Here is a 15585-nt window from a genome sequence, read left to right on the forward strand (position 1 = left end):
GTTAGTGAGTGAGACATTACTGTTGCTTGCCAGCATTTCAATGCTGGTCATCAATTGTTAGTAGTTTATGGATGGGGTTCTCCTACTAGTGATGAGTAGGGAGGCAGTTATCTTTCCCTGACAAAGATCCACTCTTTATGGGAGGCTATCCCAATTCTGTGATATAATTATATGTAGTTGGTAGCCAAGAAAGATTATCTTATGGAGTAGGGTAGTACAACATATGATGCATTGTTGGTCAAGCAAGATGAGGTGAGTGAACTTACTCAGTAGCTCATGGTGACTTCTGAGATTCTTGAGAGTACATAGTTGGCTCTCAAGGTGTCACAATTTCATTTGGCTGAGGTGACCATGGAGTTAGAGCGACTACAGTCTTTACGAAATTCTATATAGTCACAAGTTGTGATGTCGTGCGATTCAAGGATGTCCATGGTCAAGATTTTCAGAGACAACAGAGATGGGGATGCATCCATCTTTAATACTAGCATTGGCATATCAAGAACTCTTCCACAAGGTTCAGGTTCAACTGAATTGGGTGTTGCAACAAAATTTTTTGGTATGCCTGACATGATGGTGGTCTCTACTACTGATGGCATGGAAACTAGTGATGTTGTATTAGAGATCATGTGTGATGTTGGTGAGTTGGAAATTGGCATGGTTCCTACTAGTGATACTACTCCTTTGGTGGTGTCTTTGCAGGTAGTAGTTAGTTCAGGCTTGGTTAGTGATCGGTTGCAGCTAGTTTCATCTAGATTGTAGCATGAGCTAGTGATTGGGATTGGTGCATTCTATCGGCCTTACAATGTGAGGTATGCTCATCAATTTACCTTTGATGACCATGTTGATGAGATGATGATACATAGATGTACTTTGGTTCGTAGTTCTTGTCATCATTTATGGGATGGTTTGATGCCACGAGATGAGAGTTGCAATGGGCATGACATGGCAATAGGTTCTATGGTTGATAGCTTGATAGTGCATCGCTTAGAGTAGGAGTGTGGGAGTGATGCTTTAGCAGTTTTTATTGATTCTACTCCTTTGGCTATGTCATCTCCTGACTTAGCTGGTAATCAGTTGTAGTGGGTTGCATCACATGTGCATGGCAAGCTGTCACCTGAGGCTAGTTCTTTTAATCAGAATTATACTACAAGGTATGTTCATCAGTTTGCATTTGATCCATGTGTTGAGGAGTCAATGGTAGGCCAACTTAGTTTGGGTTCTATTTATTGCTATTTATCTTGTGATGTATACTCACTGTCAGTGGTGCATGGGAGTTATGGTTATGAGATAGTGGTCAGTGATTTGCAGAGTTTTGTTGATTGTAGTAGGTGTATAGTATTTTGATTCTTTGTACTTGGTGCAATTTCATTCAGGAGTGTTCACCATTGTGACAGAGTTGGATTGTACATCCTGCATAGGTTAGTGGGGTGAGTTGATGGTATTTACTATGTTGGAAATTTGGGATGTCCACTCTACTTGGGTTCTGATATTTTGGAAATTTCTGTCTCATGGGTTTCTAACTATGGTAGTAGTGGATTTGAAGTTCAATTGAGCAATAATTCACCCTTCATTCATGGATTCTTCTTGGTTATATTGCAAAGGATATCGCAAGAGCCTACGTTGATTGACAATAGTATAGTTCATGACTACATTTGGGATCCAGGTGGATTGATTGGTTTATTGTTCAGCCATTGCTTGGGGACAAGCAATTTGTGGAAGGGTGAATTGTCATGTCCCCATTTTGGAGGTAATTTGACTTAATTAATTAAATTAATTAAGTTGTCCAAAATAATGAATATTTTATGAGGATGACTAATTAATTATTTTAATTAAATAAATAAGTGGTATTAAGTTAATTATTTATAAATTTATCAAATAAATACATATTAAAAGATAACTTTATATTTAATTAATTTAATAAAGTGACTTGAATTATAAAATATTTTATAAAGTCACATAATAGATAAAATAAAATAATGTTCTAGAAGTTTCTAGAGAAAGTGGAGAAAAAGAATATATAGGCATGGAGGGCTCATTGTCTATCATCCAAGTTTATTTTTTCTATTGTGTCTACTTGAGCATTTGTGGAGCTTGAAGGCCTACAAGTATTCAACTTAGTCATTGGGAACAATACCTCCCAAGTGATTGCATAACAGAGGAGGTGAAAGATCCTTTGAAGGGTTGCCCTTTGGAAGTGGCACTCAGCCATTTCAAGGTGAGCTTAATTTGTATACTCAGACTTACTTGAGGGTTTGAGTTTTTGCTTGCGAGAGAAAAAAAAAATAGATCCAAAAAAGAAGTCTGAAAAAGTAGTCCAAAAAAGTAGTCTGAAAAAGAAAATCCAAAAAAGCAAAGCAAAAAGGAAGCATTAGTAAAAATTATTACAGCCATCTACAATGAGGTTCCTTTGGATATTTCATGCATTTTTCTTATCATTCAAATGCATATTAGAAGGGAAGGCTATAGGTAAAAGTTTGTATCAGATTTAAGCATTATTCTTGCAGATGTAAGCCAAGAGTCTTGGCCATTTAATACTAGCATTGTAGTTGATATGTGCAATAAAGGAGACATAAGTTGTTGGTCTGATATAGTTGTAATCTAATATGTGTTTATCATTCATGATCAGCTTATTAGTTTGCATGCCAATTGTCTGACAAAATTTCAATTGGCTATAGGTCCTCTTTTGGCATAAATATGTTATAATTTTGCATGCCAAGTGTTTGTATTAATGCCACTTGGCTATAAGTGCATTAACGCCACCATAGGTTGCATCCAAAGTGTTTGTCATAATTACTATTTATTGTAGCAGCATATTGCAAGTAGTCTTAGTTACATATTTGAATTGAATATTGTCAAAATAAGTTGCACATTCATGTTAGGTCATTGTTTAGTCAATTTTGAGTCTTCTTGCAAAAAATTCTCTTTGAAGAAAGAGTCATTAAAGAGAACTGAAATACTATATCTGTCATATTACCCTTGTATGTGAAGTGTTTGATAAAATTTCTCAATTAAACATTAGAGGTTTTTAGTGGCCTATTGGTAGGGGTCATTACACTTCTCTGCTCATTCAACATGTTTTTCTCATTCAATGTGCATATGGGATTAAAATGAAGTGTATTGACAAATTATTCACAATAAAGGGTATTTTATCTATCATCAAGTTCCAAACTTGAGAGCATCTGGGGGAGGATTTTGTTCTCAATATAGTCAAGGGATCAGTTGGAGATGGATATAAATTTGTGGAAACTAAATTTTTTCCACTTCTTATTTTACTCATTGGGGAGTCTCCATAGTAGTTTGGCTCCAAAGGATTTATGTTTCCATGTGAGCTTTCTAATACCTACACCCCCATTCCAAATAGGGTTATAGATGTTATCCCATTTAATAAGGATGAGCTTCTTTTGTTGGGAGTTTCCTTGCTAGATTAAGGACTTGATTTTTCCCTCAATATTAAATTTAGATTTGAATGGTAAGTAAGGAATAATATTTTAGATGAGTGTAATGTAGTAGGAATAGATTTGTGAGAAATGTTTCTGGATTAGATTGTGTGAGTTTTTTTAGCATCAACGTTTCGGATCATACTACATGATCCATCATCAGGACAAGAGAACATCAGAATATGGGATGAGCAGACCAGGACATCACAAGCAGTCCTAAAAGGAGAGGGGGGGGGGGAAGGGCACACAAACCAAGGGGACCCAACAAATAAAGACATAACCACCAAGAGAACCGGTACAGAATAACCACTCATATGAAAAAATGCAGAGAATGAGCATATGTGTAAAGGAATTTTGAATATGCATTAAGAAATGATAAAAATAAAAAACTCAATAAAACTTAAAAAATAAAAAATAAGAAGATAAATAAAAAATTAAAAAATTAAGGATCAGCGTGAGAAAGGGAGGAAGCACACGATTGCGAAAAAAAATAAAAAACTATAAGAGGTTGAAAATACAAAAATTAGGACTTACAAAAAATTAAGAATTAAATAAATAAAAAAGAAGGCTCAAACCCTAACTTGAATAAATAAAAGGACAAAAATTAATAAATAAAAGCAAGCGCAAAAAATTAAGAACTTATATACAACTAAATCTAAAAAATCGAACAAGCCAAAAAATATTTGTAACCCCCAAGAGAAAGAACAAGAGGAGAAATATAAGAAAGGCCCTGATACCAAAATAAAGAAGCTATACACACGATAAAAAACTCAGGAGCAAAAAACTAAGTAAGTAGATCGAACCTAAAAACCACACATGCTACTGAAAGAAAATGCGTAAATAAGCCAAGTGTGAAACAACCATAACACTGGAACCAACCCAGATTAAAGAAGATAAGTACAAGGAGATAAAAAGTAAAACATGAATGAATAAATGAGGAAAATAATAAGAAACAAAACATCAAGATGGCAGACCCAAGGCTGAAACCACCGGCACGGGAAAGAGCTCTAGGGTTAGAGCGACACAGACGACTAAGACGGAATGCAAAAAGAGAGACAACAGGAAGCAACCTCAGAAAAGAACACAGAGAATATGAGGAGCTCGGAGACCACAAGGTGGGGTCAGGAGACTGGAGACGTAAGGAGGGGGGGGGGGGGGGGCTCCCCCATAAACCGGATGGGCCAAAATGAGGGAGTGACAGGGGAAGGCTAGGGGACAAACCCGGGGGGGCAGGATAGCTCGAGAAGCATCAGGGGTGATGCTGAGTCTTAAGCGAGCCCAGGAGAGGTTGCCACGACAAGCTGATGGACCATCCATCATCTCGATTGAGGTTGATGGGATGATAGTTAATTTCAATAGCTTCCTTAAGTTTTCTTTTGAAGAAGTTATCCTCCTTGGAAAGAATTTTGGCAGCCTCCAGACAAATGTGATGCTTGGTGGCCGCAGAATGTTCAGCCAGGGCAGATTTATGGGTTCTATCATGTCTGATATCTGCACCATGCTCCCGAATTCTAGTACGAAAAGAACAGCCTGTTTCCCCTATGTAAGGGGCCCCACAAGAGCACTCAATCTTGTAGACTCCCGAGTCGAGGAAAGAGTCTTTGGTGTCCTTGAGGGGAGGAATCCGATGACGTAACTGCGAAAGGGGTTTGAAAGCAGTATGAAGACCCTTTTTAGATAAGATCTTGGCCAACTTCTGAGAGATGCCATCAACAAAAGGAAGGGTGGCAAACCGGGGAGGCTGGTTGGGCGGAGGACTGAGGGTACACCTAGAAAGAAAGAAGGACTTGGATTGGTTGATAGGCTTAGAGATCTGCCTGTGAGAATATCCATTTAACATGAATACTTGACGAAGATGAGTGAGCTCTTCATGCAAGTTGTCATCATCACAGATTCTGAAAGCTCTGAGGGCGAGGGTCTTAAGGATGCCAACCTTTTGGCTGGGGTGATGGTGGGAGGATGCGTGCAAGTACAAGTCAGTGTGGGTGGTTTTTCGGTGAACCTTGCGACCGAATGACCCATCTGCCTTTCAGATAAGAAGGACATCTAGGAAAGGCAACTGATGGTCCGATTCGAGCTCTTTGGTGAAGGAAATGTTGGTGACCAAACTGTTTATGTGAGAGTGAAATAGTTCAAGGTTCTCAAGCCCATGCGGCCAACAAACATTAGTGTCATCAACGTATCGTTTCCACCATTTGGGTTTGAGGGGGAAGGACTGGATAGCCATCTCCTCAAAATACTCCATGAAGAGGTTGGCGATGACTGGGGAGAGGGGCGAGCCCATGGCTACTCCATCGACTTGTTCATAGAAGACATTTTGGAAAGAGAAGAAGGTGGATCTTAGACAAAGCTCAACCAACTCTGCGATCTCATCCCCGACCTTGCGTTTGACAAGATTGATGGAGTCAAGAATGGGGACCTTGGTGAAGAGGGAAACCACATCAAAACTAACTAAGATATCGCTAGGTTCCAACTTGGTGTCCTGAATGAATTGGACAAAATGGTTGGAGTCTTTGATGAAAGAGTCAGACTTTCCTAGCAGAGGCGAGATGATCTTGGCAAGGTGGGAGGCCAACAAGTATGTGGGAGAGCCAATGGTATCCACAATTGGTCTTAAAGGGATGCCACGTTTGTGAATTTTTGGAACCCCATAGATGCAAGGGGTCACCTCTTTAGAAGGCAACAGTTTTTTCTTTGTTGACTCATCAAACGAGGACTTGGCCAAACTGGACTTGACTCTCGAAAGGATCAAAGAGCAAGGGTTGCGAGAAAGGATCTTGTAGCTATTCTGATGTTCTCTTGTCCTGATGATGGATCATGTAGTATGATCCGAAACGTTGATGCTAAAAAAACTCACACAATCTAATCCAGAAACATTTCTCACATACTAATGGATTGTGGAAATCTGATTATGTTAAAGGAATAGATTTATTCATTGTCATCTAACTAGCATTGGAGAGTTGTTGCCAAGTTTTAGTCTTACCCTTAAAAGCTTGAAATTATTGGTATATAATTGAGTTTGTATTCAGGGTGATGTCTAAGTATTGTTTAGGTTACTTACTTCTCATCTTCTCCAAGTCCCTCACTTTCTTTGTTTCTAGATTCCCCTTGCATTACCTATATCTTTTTCTTCTATGTTGTGTTTCTATTTTTCTGATGTGCATAGAGTCCAAGTGATCTAGGTATGGTTGGGATGTGTTATTTCATCCTCTTAATGAGAAGTAAGTTTTTCATATTCTACCATTTCCTATCTTTCCCCATTATTCATTTTCTTATAGATTCTGAGCAGTCGATCTAGTCTTCCCTTTAGCAAACAAAATTAAGTGTGTATCTAAAGAATGAGGCCATGGAAATAATTAAGAAGTTGTGCATACTCATATGTCATGATGGAAAGATCCATGAGGAAGAGAACCAATTCTAAGAAGAATCTCATTCATGTTGTGGAGGCAGATTCTACATTCAGAGGGAAAAGACTAGATCTATGAGTTTTCCACTATGCACTAATGGAAGTGAACATGTTTTGTTTAGCATTCGAGGCCACAATGATTTGTGAGATACCCAAGGATTTACATACAATAAGAAAAGGAACAACATTGAAATAATTTTTGTGAGCTTTTCATTAGTGAGGCATGCTCGAGACCTAGCTTTAAGGCCATCAGATTGAGGTTAAGGGTAAAGTGTTGTTAGTTGTACTCTAGTCAGGGAAATATTGCTAAGAAAGGGGTTTCTGTCCCAAGGTAATGAAAAAGGTTACTTATCTAAAGGCTTTGGGAAGAGAAACAAAAGAAACTTTAAAGTATGAATATTCTTCAAAGATTCTTGAAAGACACTTTTAGAAAATTTAGTAGTGAGAATGTGACTCTGACATAAAGGAAATGTAGTGTTAAATGCTTAAGTCAGAAAATGAAAGAATGAAGTGTGAAAGCTAACAAAGGATTACTCATGCTAAGATTCTAAATAGAAGGAAGGTTGGCTTGTGGAAGAGATAAGTTTCTCCTTCACCCAACTTAAAGACTTTTTTTGTTCAGTGATATTTGGTAATATGACTTTACTCAAAGTAAAGTAATAGAGCTTCCAAGAATTTAAGTCTTTATGTGCAAGAGAATGGAAAGTTAAAATAGTCATTTATCATGGAATTAAATGTAGATCTTGTCATTATAATTTTTGGCCAAACATAATTTCGTTTGTGTGGTGCCAACATCGGGCAATTCCTATACCTATTTCTTCAAATTACCTACTATTTATTTATTCAAGTGTATTAAAATGATTATTTATCAATAATTATATCCTGTACAATCGTAGCGAATGGAAATCAAAGCTACTAGTAATAATAAGTTAATAGGCCCAGAGAGTGAATTAAAAGAACTTAAAAACACATCTTTCAAATTCTATGATTTGGGTGATCTTCATAGAAGACTCAATTCTAAACCTATTCACCTAATGACTCAAAAGCTTAAAGAGAGAAAGCTAGTTGAGACGGCTAGTCTTCCAATGGTAGTACATGCAATTGATCTTGTAAGGGAATGTATTGAGAGATACAACATGGAAAAAAAACATATTTTGTTCCCTAACTAATCTATCCTCATCTTGATCAACAAGACATAGATGAAGTTTGTGTTCGACATTCCCATGAAGGAGTAGTATTGCGATTTTGATTTTAGCTCTTTTGTGTCTATTTTCAATGAGAAGAATATGGGAAGACATGCAGAGCACATGGTTCAAGGCTACTCACTCAAAGAAGAGTGAAATGTCCAAGAACTTGTTTGGCATAATTTTGAAAAGAGACATAGTGGATATCCTTGCTCTTCTCCTTAGACTAAAAGGAAAACATGATATCTTGGAGTTGATCAAGCACCATTTCTTTCTATCTCAAGCTATATATGCTAAGGATATGCATATTTACTTGGCACATATTATGTGCGATGACCTCAACTCATGGTTGAATTCAGCTAGAGAATTTAAGCAATTTTACATGTCATCCTACCAAATTTATGGCTTGGCCACTCACCACTTGTGGTCCTACCTACATCCAGAACTACAATGAGCATACTAAATTATATGAGTTTTACCCACACCTATAGTTGCAAAGAATTTTTGAGGAGTATTTGGTTGTAAATGATGCTTTCACAATGAGGCTATGTCAAGAATTGCAAGGATGCCCTGAAAGGAGATTTTCACCAAAGGCAATTTCAACCATCAGCCAATTTGGATACTCATTCATCCAAGTTTTGAGTTTCTCTTATTTGTAGATAGGAGCTTATAACAACTTTCCTAAGAGGCTTCCAAGGTATCCATACGACAAGGTGGTTCTAGTCAAGCTATGTCAATAGATCCTTGAAGTGAACACCCTGTGTTCTAATGTAAAGTTCAAGATAGATGAGATTCCTTTCCCTATAGTGGTTGGACCATATTTATGTGCTTTTAGATCTAATTCTCAAAATTTGGTGAACATATTAGATAGCAAAATTAAATTGGTAGAGTATGATATACTCATGCCTCAGTATGATCCAATCATCTTTCTAAGGGATCAATTGAACTTGGGATATGCATAAAAGTATGTTCTGAATATAGAAGACTACTAGTATGGGTGTCTCAACTAATATCAAATCTAAGAAAATTTTTGGTCATTGCTAAAAATTAATGAGATTAAATTGTATAATGATTCTGTTGATGTTTTTGACCTTGCACATGATGGAGCCTACATGCATCCCACATCCTACATGAAGATCAAAGGCACCCCAATTTTGTCTAACTCATCTACAAGTCATATAAAATATACTATGGAGTATCTTATGTAGGGAATAATAAAAAGAACAAATAAATGGGTTGAGTGACCCATACGAGGAAGAAGAAGACTGGAAGCACTAGTTCTATGGGTGGAGTATCTTTTGGAGCCACCAAGTCAACTATAGTAGCTCAACAACCACAAATACTACTTCAACATATGCAGGTTGATTCTTCAAGGTGGAGACCAACCCCCAGAGAAGAATGTTCCAATCACTTTTACCTACGGAGGGTGCTCTCTTCCAAAGACTGGGAAAGTTAGGCAAAAGGAGGGAGACAAGGACAAATGGAAAGAACAAGAAAAATCAATAGCAAAGCCATCCTCCACTATCCAAGTCATCAATTTGGATGGTGACACCAACCCCATGGATGGCTAAGAACAAGATGCATCTCAGCAAGGGGATACCTTAGCCCTCTTGGTGACTAACACTAGTAAATTTGAGCTCAATTTTCGACCAATTTTGGTTGAAATTTTGACCTAGGGTTGGTCAAAATTTTGGCCAAGATGTCCATCAAAGTTTTTCTTGTCAAAATTTTGACCAATACATTTGTCAAAATCTTTTAATTTTTGGTGGTCCTGATTTGTCAATGTTGGTCAAAATTTTGACCAATCCATTCGTCAATTTTTTTTGATTGGTGGAAATTTTGACCAATGCTTAGTAGAAAACTAATAGGCATTGGTCAAAATTTCCACCAATGTTTGGTTGAAATTTTTGAGCATTGATGAAAATCTACCAATGGTTGGTCGAAAAAAAATTTAGTTGGTGGAAATTTCGACCAATGCTTGGTAGAAAACTAACAAGCATTGGTCAAAATTTCCAACAATGTTTGGTCGAATTTGTTTTTTATGCTATATCAAGCAATTGCTTCTTATCCAGGCCATTTAATTTGAAACCTTCTAAATTTTTGTGAATATAAAGTTGGAGCAGAAAAAATTTTATTTTCAAAGGTGTCCTCTGATTGTAAAGTGTCTATTCTATTATCTATTCAACAAACAAGACATATATAGTTCAATAGATGATGGAATGGACGCTTTACAATTAGATGACACCTTTGAGAAGAAAATTTTTCCCAGTCCAACTTTAACTTTGTAGAGATTTAAAAGGTTGCAAATTAAATGGCTTGGATAAGAAAAAATTGCTTAATACAACATGGAACAAATGGATATTTATGCATAGGGCACCATCAGCTATGTGAGTGATATAGATACAACTAAAATTTTTGGGGTCAAAGCCATCAATTAATATAAGGTTTCTAATCTTGACAAAGTCGACATTGTGGTTGTAAGGGTTGTGGAGAGGACCCTTCTTCATTGTCCACTTCATCACTAATTAACTTGCACCACAAACTAGTAGTGTTCATCTTTGTTGTGGGCTCCTATCCCGTATGTGAGTGTTGATGTAGAAGCTGGAGCAGAAAAAATAAGTGAAAGCATGTTGAATAAGGTTTCTAATCTCAACTTGGTCAACAATATTTATTTAAGGGCTATGGATTGGGTAATTCTTCAATGTCCAATTAGGGGTGGCATTGCATCCTCTTTAGCTATTACATGTACAACCCTAGGAGGAAATAGGTTGTCGGCTGCTTCTTCTGGCCTTGCACTTTCTTCGTTGTGGGCTTTTCTTAAACACAACTCTACATCCATCCCCAGTTTGAAGCGATTTAGAAATGCATGTATTTTCTGCAAAAAATAATACCCATTTCTTGTTTTAGTTTCTGATAGGTCTTGCTCAACTCTTTCATTTGGAGAGAAGGTTTTCATCATGGCATCAACACATAAAACATCTCAAGGCAAAACTGAAGATGAAAATGAATACAAGCATATGGTTGACTTACCTTAGACAAGCTTCACCCTCAGAACCAATTCAATAGCACATGAACTAGAAATATAGAAGCTATGGGATGAGAAATAAATATTAAATCGGGTCAATGTTGTCATTTATGAGGCTATGTATCTTTCCATAGTCTTATCAAATGCTGTTGTCAAAGGTTTAGAGCTATTGTCTTGTCACTAAGTCGTTAGCTGATAGAGATGAGCTCTTTGGATAATGATTAACTCTTTGTAAATATGAGGTATTGGTATCACAAACCAAAAATATTGATGAGACCATTCTTGTATTGGCAATAGACTTGGATCGTTAATTCTTACAATTATTTTAACTAATTTTTCAAGTGCAATATCATATTTGCACCATGATTCCCAAACTTATGGTCCTAGTACCCCCCATCCTTGAAACACGGTCCCTCATTCCAAAACTTTGTGGAACAATGAAAACTGGTCCTCATAAAGTAAAATATTAAAAGATTAAGAAAGTCGTGTTATATTTGAAAGAAAAAACAAAGCTAAGAGAATTATACCTCAATTAAAAGCATAGAATAAGGATATTCCTAGCCAAAGATATTTTGCAGATTTTGGAAAAGAAAGATTGGTGTGTATATTGAACAAAGGCGAGGATGGATCATGATGCGTCTTTATTTGTAATATACAAAAAATAATGTATCTATGTTTTCTTGGGGTTGCATCCATTGTGAATTTCCTAGACTAGATTCTTAGCTTGCACTTCAAAGTTTCCAAACATGCAAAGAAGTTTGCTAGACAATATCTTATGCACCACATATAGAAAATTAAGCATATACTCCAATAGTGTTTTTCATTAGCGGCACGTATTTCTTAACATATCATAAACAGAGAAAATGTCAATCTTGAGATCAATTTGAGTTTACCAACTATATTTCAAGTTTAATATGGCTGTCACTTTAAGAAGGAAGCACATATCCACTATATCTTTACACAAAAGTTATGGTAGGCCAACCACCCAAGGCGGAGGTCTACTCTATGAAAAGTAAACAAGTAGATGTTTAAGCTGAAGAAATAAGTAAACCCAAAATTTGAAAAATATATCAAATTGTGAATTAAGAACAAATCAAAAATTTACTTCAATAATAAAACAACTTATATACTAAGAGCACGTACCTCCTTTGACAAAGGAGGCTTTGAAATGGCATAATAATAATAAAAAAAGTTGCAGAGTTGATGAGTCCTCCAAAATTGGCCTCCAAGAGGAAGGAATCTAGTTCAATACAAGCAAAATAGTTTACTAATTTAGAGCAACCATTTACTAGAGATTCCATGTAATGTACCCATTTTAGCAGTTGACGAAGTGTGTGTGCGTTAGCCTTGTTCTACATGGTCCCAAGGGCTAATGAAGGGTTTAATGGGATCCTGGAGTGTTTTGGCCTAGTCATTTCTAGTTTGGGCCAAAACAAAGTTGATTTACTTAGTTTCAGGCATACTTACTATTTTTAGTAAGTCAGCAGGACACAGTGCAGGTCAATTTTGGTGATTGGATTTGATATTCCTCGGTGAGAGCTTTTCGATGAGCTATCACTCACATTATTTGGAGTCTGATTGCTAATACATTTTAATGCCTGAAGTTTTATTAAAGTAACGTCTAATTTAATTATAAAATATTAAAGTGTTACTTTGATATTTATTTAATGGGGATGTGTACCCAAGGGAGACATAAGGGGTATTTTAATATATGTTTTATATACTACACATATTTTATCCCACATTTCCCATATGAGTTGAGCGGACCCTTGGAAATAGAATAAAAGGAAGGATTTGTGACTTCATTAGCCAGGGTTGAATATGAGAAGAAATTGGTGTGTGAGTTGCAGCTCTATTCTTGGCATTTGAAGACGTCTATCCTCTCTTGTAACATTCTAGACGTCATTCCCTTGGGGTTTGGCCTTTGGAATTCTTTGTTATTGGCTTCATTATCAAGCAATTTAGTTGCATTTCCAGCTAGAGGCAGATTTGGTATTTTGCTCATATCTTCTTCACTCCTTTTTCGACGCTTATGCCGCTTTGAGGGAATGATATTACAAAAGTAGTGGACTGATTGAAGGACAAAGCACTATAGCAGCAAGTTCGAAGGCATGGGCTGGAGTATTATGTCAATACTGCTGAAGTAATTAGTGAGTTGATAAATCTGTCATGTATTTGGTTTTATGAATTCTGAAAATAACATTTTATTAGCAACAGTTCATTTCCACTTTGCATATTAGTGCAGTTTCTTTCTTATGTTGTATGATACCAATTCCATGCACAAAACACAACAAACAAATAAACATTTGATTTTCGGAGTTATAAGGGATTTAAAACATTAAACGGAGAAATAAGAGGTTGAATGCAAACTGTTTGACAAAATTCCTTTCAGCAAATTGGTTTAGTTTTTTGGGACATCTAGGGGTGCCCATTACATTCCAACTCACAAACAATTTGCCTAAAATTAATATCAAATTCTACAGAAAAGAGTTTCCCAAACACAATAGTATTTCTTAGTAAATTTAGAATTGGTACCTGTACGATGCCAAAATCTTCAAAACTTTCATCCAAAGATGTCCCAACAAAATCAAATAATAAGCATTTCAATGCAAGAGAAAGCGCTTGTTCCTTAAGCTTCTTATCAACTGCAAAACAAGTAAAGTGTTGATTACAAAAGAGAATTTTCAATGGAGCAAAAGACAAATAATATCTTTATCACTATACAAGGTTTGCTTTACAAAAATAATGTAAGACATGTAGGCTAACATATTAAGGTTCTAAAAATGACAATATAAGGAAGGAACATACTATCATTTTTTAATTGTTGTAATGAAGCTATGGAGATTTGAAAAAATTGCAAAAGGGCCAAGCCTCTGATGGAGCAAGCAATTTTTTGATGATGTGTCAAGGGAAATCCTGGATTTGGCTGACATAACAAACATAAACAACCATAGTTAGATAAAAATAGGCAGATATAAGAACTGAAACTGACATTCATATTACTTGAGCATAAAATTATCATGGAATGAAACAAACATAATGAAAAAAAAACAAGCCCAAATTTTTTATATCTAAATCAAAGTAAATTACACAATAATGCCTAACAAACTCCCTTATTAAGAAAGAAGATTTAACAACATAATATTTAAATTATAATACTTAAAAATACAAAATAATGTAAATATATATACTATACACAAATAATTTTAAAAAGTCATGACTTGCACCCCTTAAAGCAAATAATCAATCATAATATTTAACTGTTCACTAACGTGGTTAACTCGTCAATCAAAGTAATTAAATATGTAATAATCTCTGACCCAAACGAACAACAATAGAACAACAGACTGATGGAATTTCGTCAAACACTTGTAACGTAACTAGAAGTGCTTGGAACTGAAACAAGATATTCTCACTCTTTCATATATTAATATCAAAATGTTAGGATCTTCAATCAATATCAGTCAGTGACACTGTTAGTGACACAACTCGGAACTAGGGAAATTTAATTCATAATTCAATATTAATGCTTCACGACAGCCCATAATTTATAACAGTTCGATTTCAGTCTGTTAGCGTAGTATAATTTTCAACATTACATATACGCAAATACAGAGAGGAATAGAGAGTTTACAGTAGACCCAGTTGATTACAACACTCCAGTGACCCGACTTGTAGCAGAGCCACGTTTTCCACTCTTCCTGATGACGGTACAGACTGCCGAGTCACCTCCCAATCTATTCTTCCTCAACGCGATACCAAAATGAAAATCTGAATGGTACCGCATGTTTTCTCTCGTCTTATCTATCGAATTTTAGTTTCCTTGTTGGGGATGTGCACCATATGGCAACTAGGCAGATATATTCAGAATATTTTTATAGGCTGACACAAAGTAATAAGATGTCGCCAACTAAAGATGCAAAAGCTAAAATGCTTATATAAATTTGCATCTTGAGGAATAATCATATGCGCAGTATAGACTAGGGATATTTAGAAGTGAAGAAATAAAATCATATAAAACACCTAGTGAAAGTAATAGATATTTCTCATATTTCACTTCCACAAGAATGCCATATTTTCTTGGTGGATAAGATACAACAGTCCATTGAAATCTTCAATGATAATCCTCTCTAAGAAAAGCAACACACAAAATATTGCACAATCATTTTAGCGAATAGAAAATACCTGATTCATCTCTGCAACAATTTGATTCAAAATTTTTAGCCCAATGAAATAGTGACCTGTCGTTGACTCTAAAGAAATAAAATAGTAATCTTTCCATTAGAAACATGTCCAACAAGCTCACAGCTGACAATAATAATTTAGCAGCCACCAAAATTAACCCTGATTCCAAGTAAGAAAAGCCACTAACAAGTTTCATTAACCAAGACAGTAGGCTATTAGGTATTTTTCACATCTTGTACAGAGTCAATTCTCATAACTATTCAGGGAGAAAAATAGTCATGCACAAACTATTACTCATCAGTAGAGGAAAACAATGATCAACTAAACTCATGACAGACATGGACACCT

General features: G+C 36.0%; 1 protein-coding gene across 1 annotated transcript; it reads right to left on the reverse strand.

Moving 5' to 3' along the window:
• Nucleotides 1-5466: 5466 nt before the first annotated feature.
• Nucleotides 5467-14839, reverse strand: LOC149538363 (uncharacterized). The gene is made up of 2 exons (XM_089802458.1): nt 14706-14839; nt 5467-6241 (listed from the first exon to the last, which is right to left on the reverse strand). Exons 1-2 carry the CDS (start codon nt 14837-14839, stop codon nt 5467-5469), a joined length of 909 nt encoding a protein of 302 aa, XP_089658584.1.
• Between the last annotated feature and the right edge of the window lie 746 nt (nt 14840-15585).

Source organism: Cupressus sempervirens, chromosome 9 (genome assembly GCF_028749045.1).
Source record: "Cupressus sempervirens isolate cs-2001-9-10 chromosome 9, ASM2874904v1, whole genome shotgun sequence".
NCBI classification, from domain to species: Eukaryota; Viridiplantae; Streptophyta; class Pinopsida; order Cupressales; family Cupressaceae; genus Cupressus; species Cupressus sempervirens.

Bases quoted from the DNA above. Each gene is read 5' to 3' on its own strand.
- LOC149538363 (XM_089802458.1), bottom strand. From the start codon at position 14,839: ATGCGGTACCATTCAGATTTTCATTTTGGTATCGCGTTGAGGAAGAAT. The intron at 6,242-14,705 runs GTAATCAACTGG...ATCCATCATCAG, and splicing joins AGTCGGGTCACTGGAGTGTT to GACAAGAGAACATCAGAATA.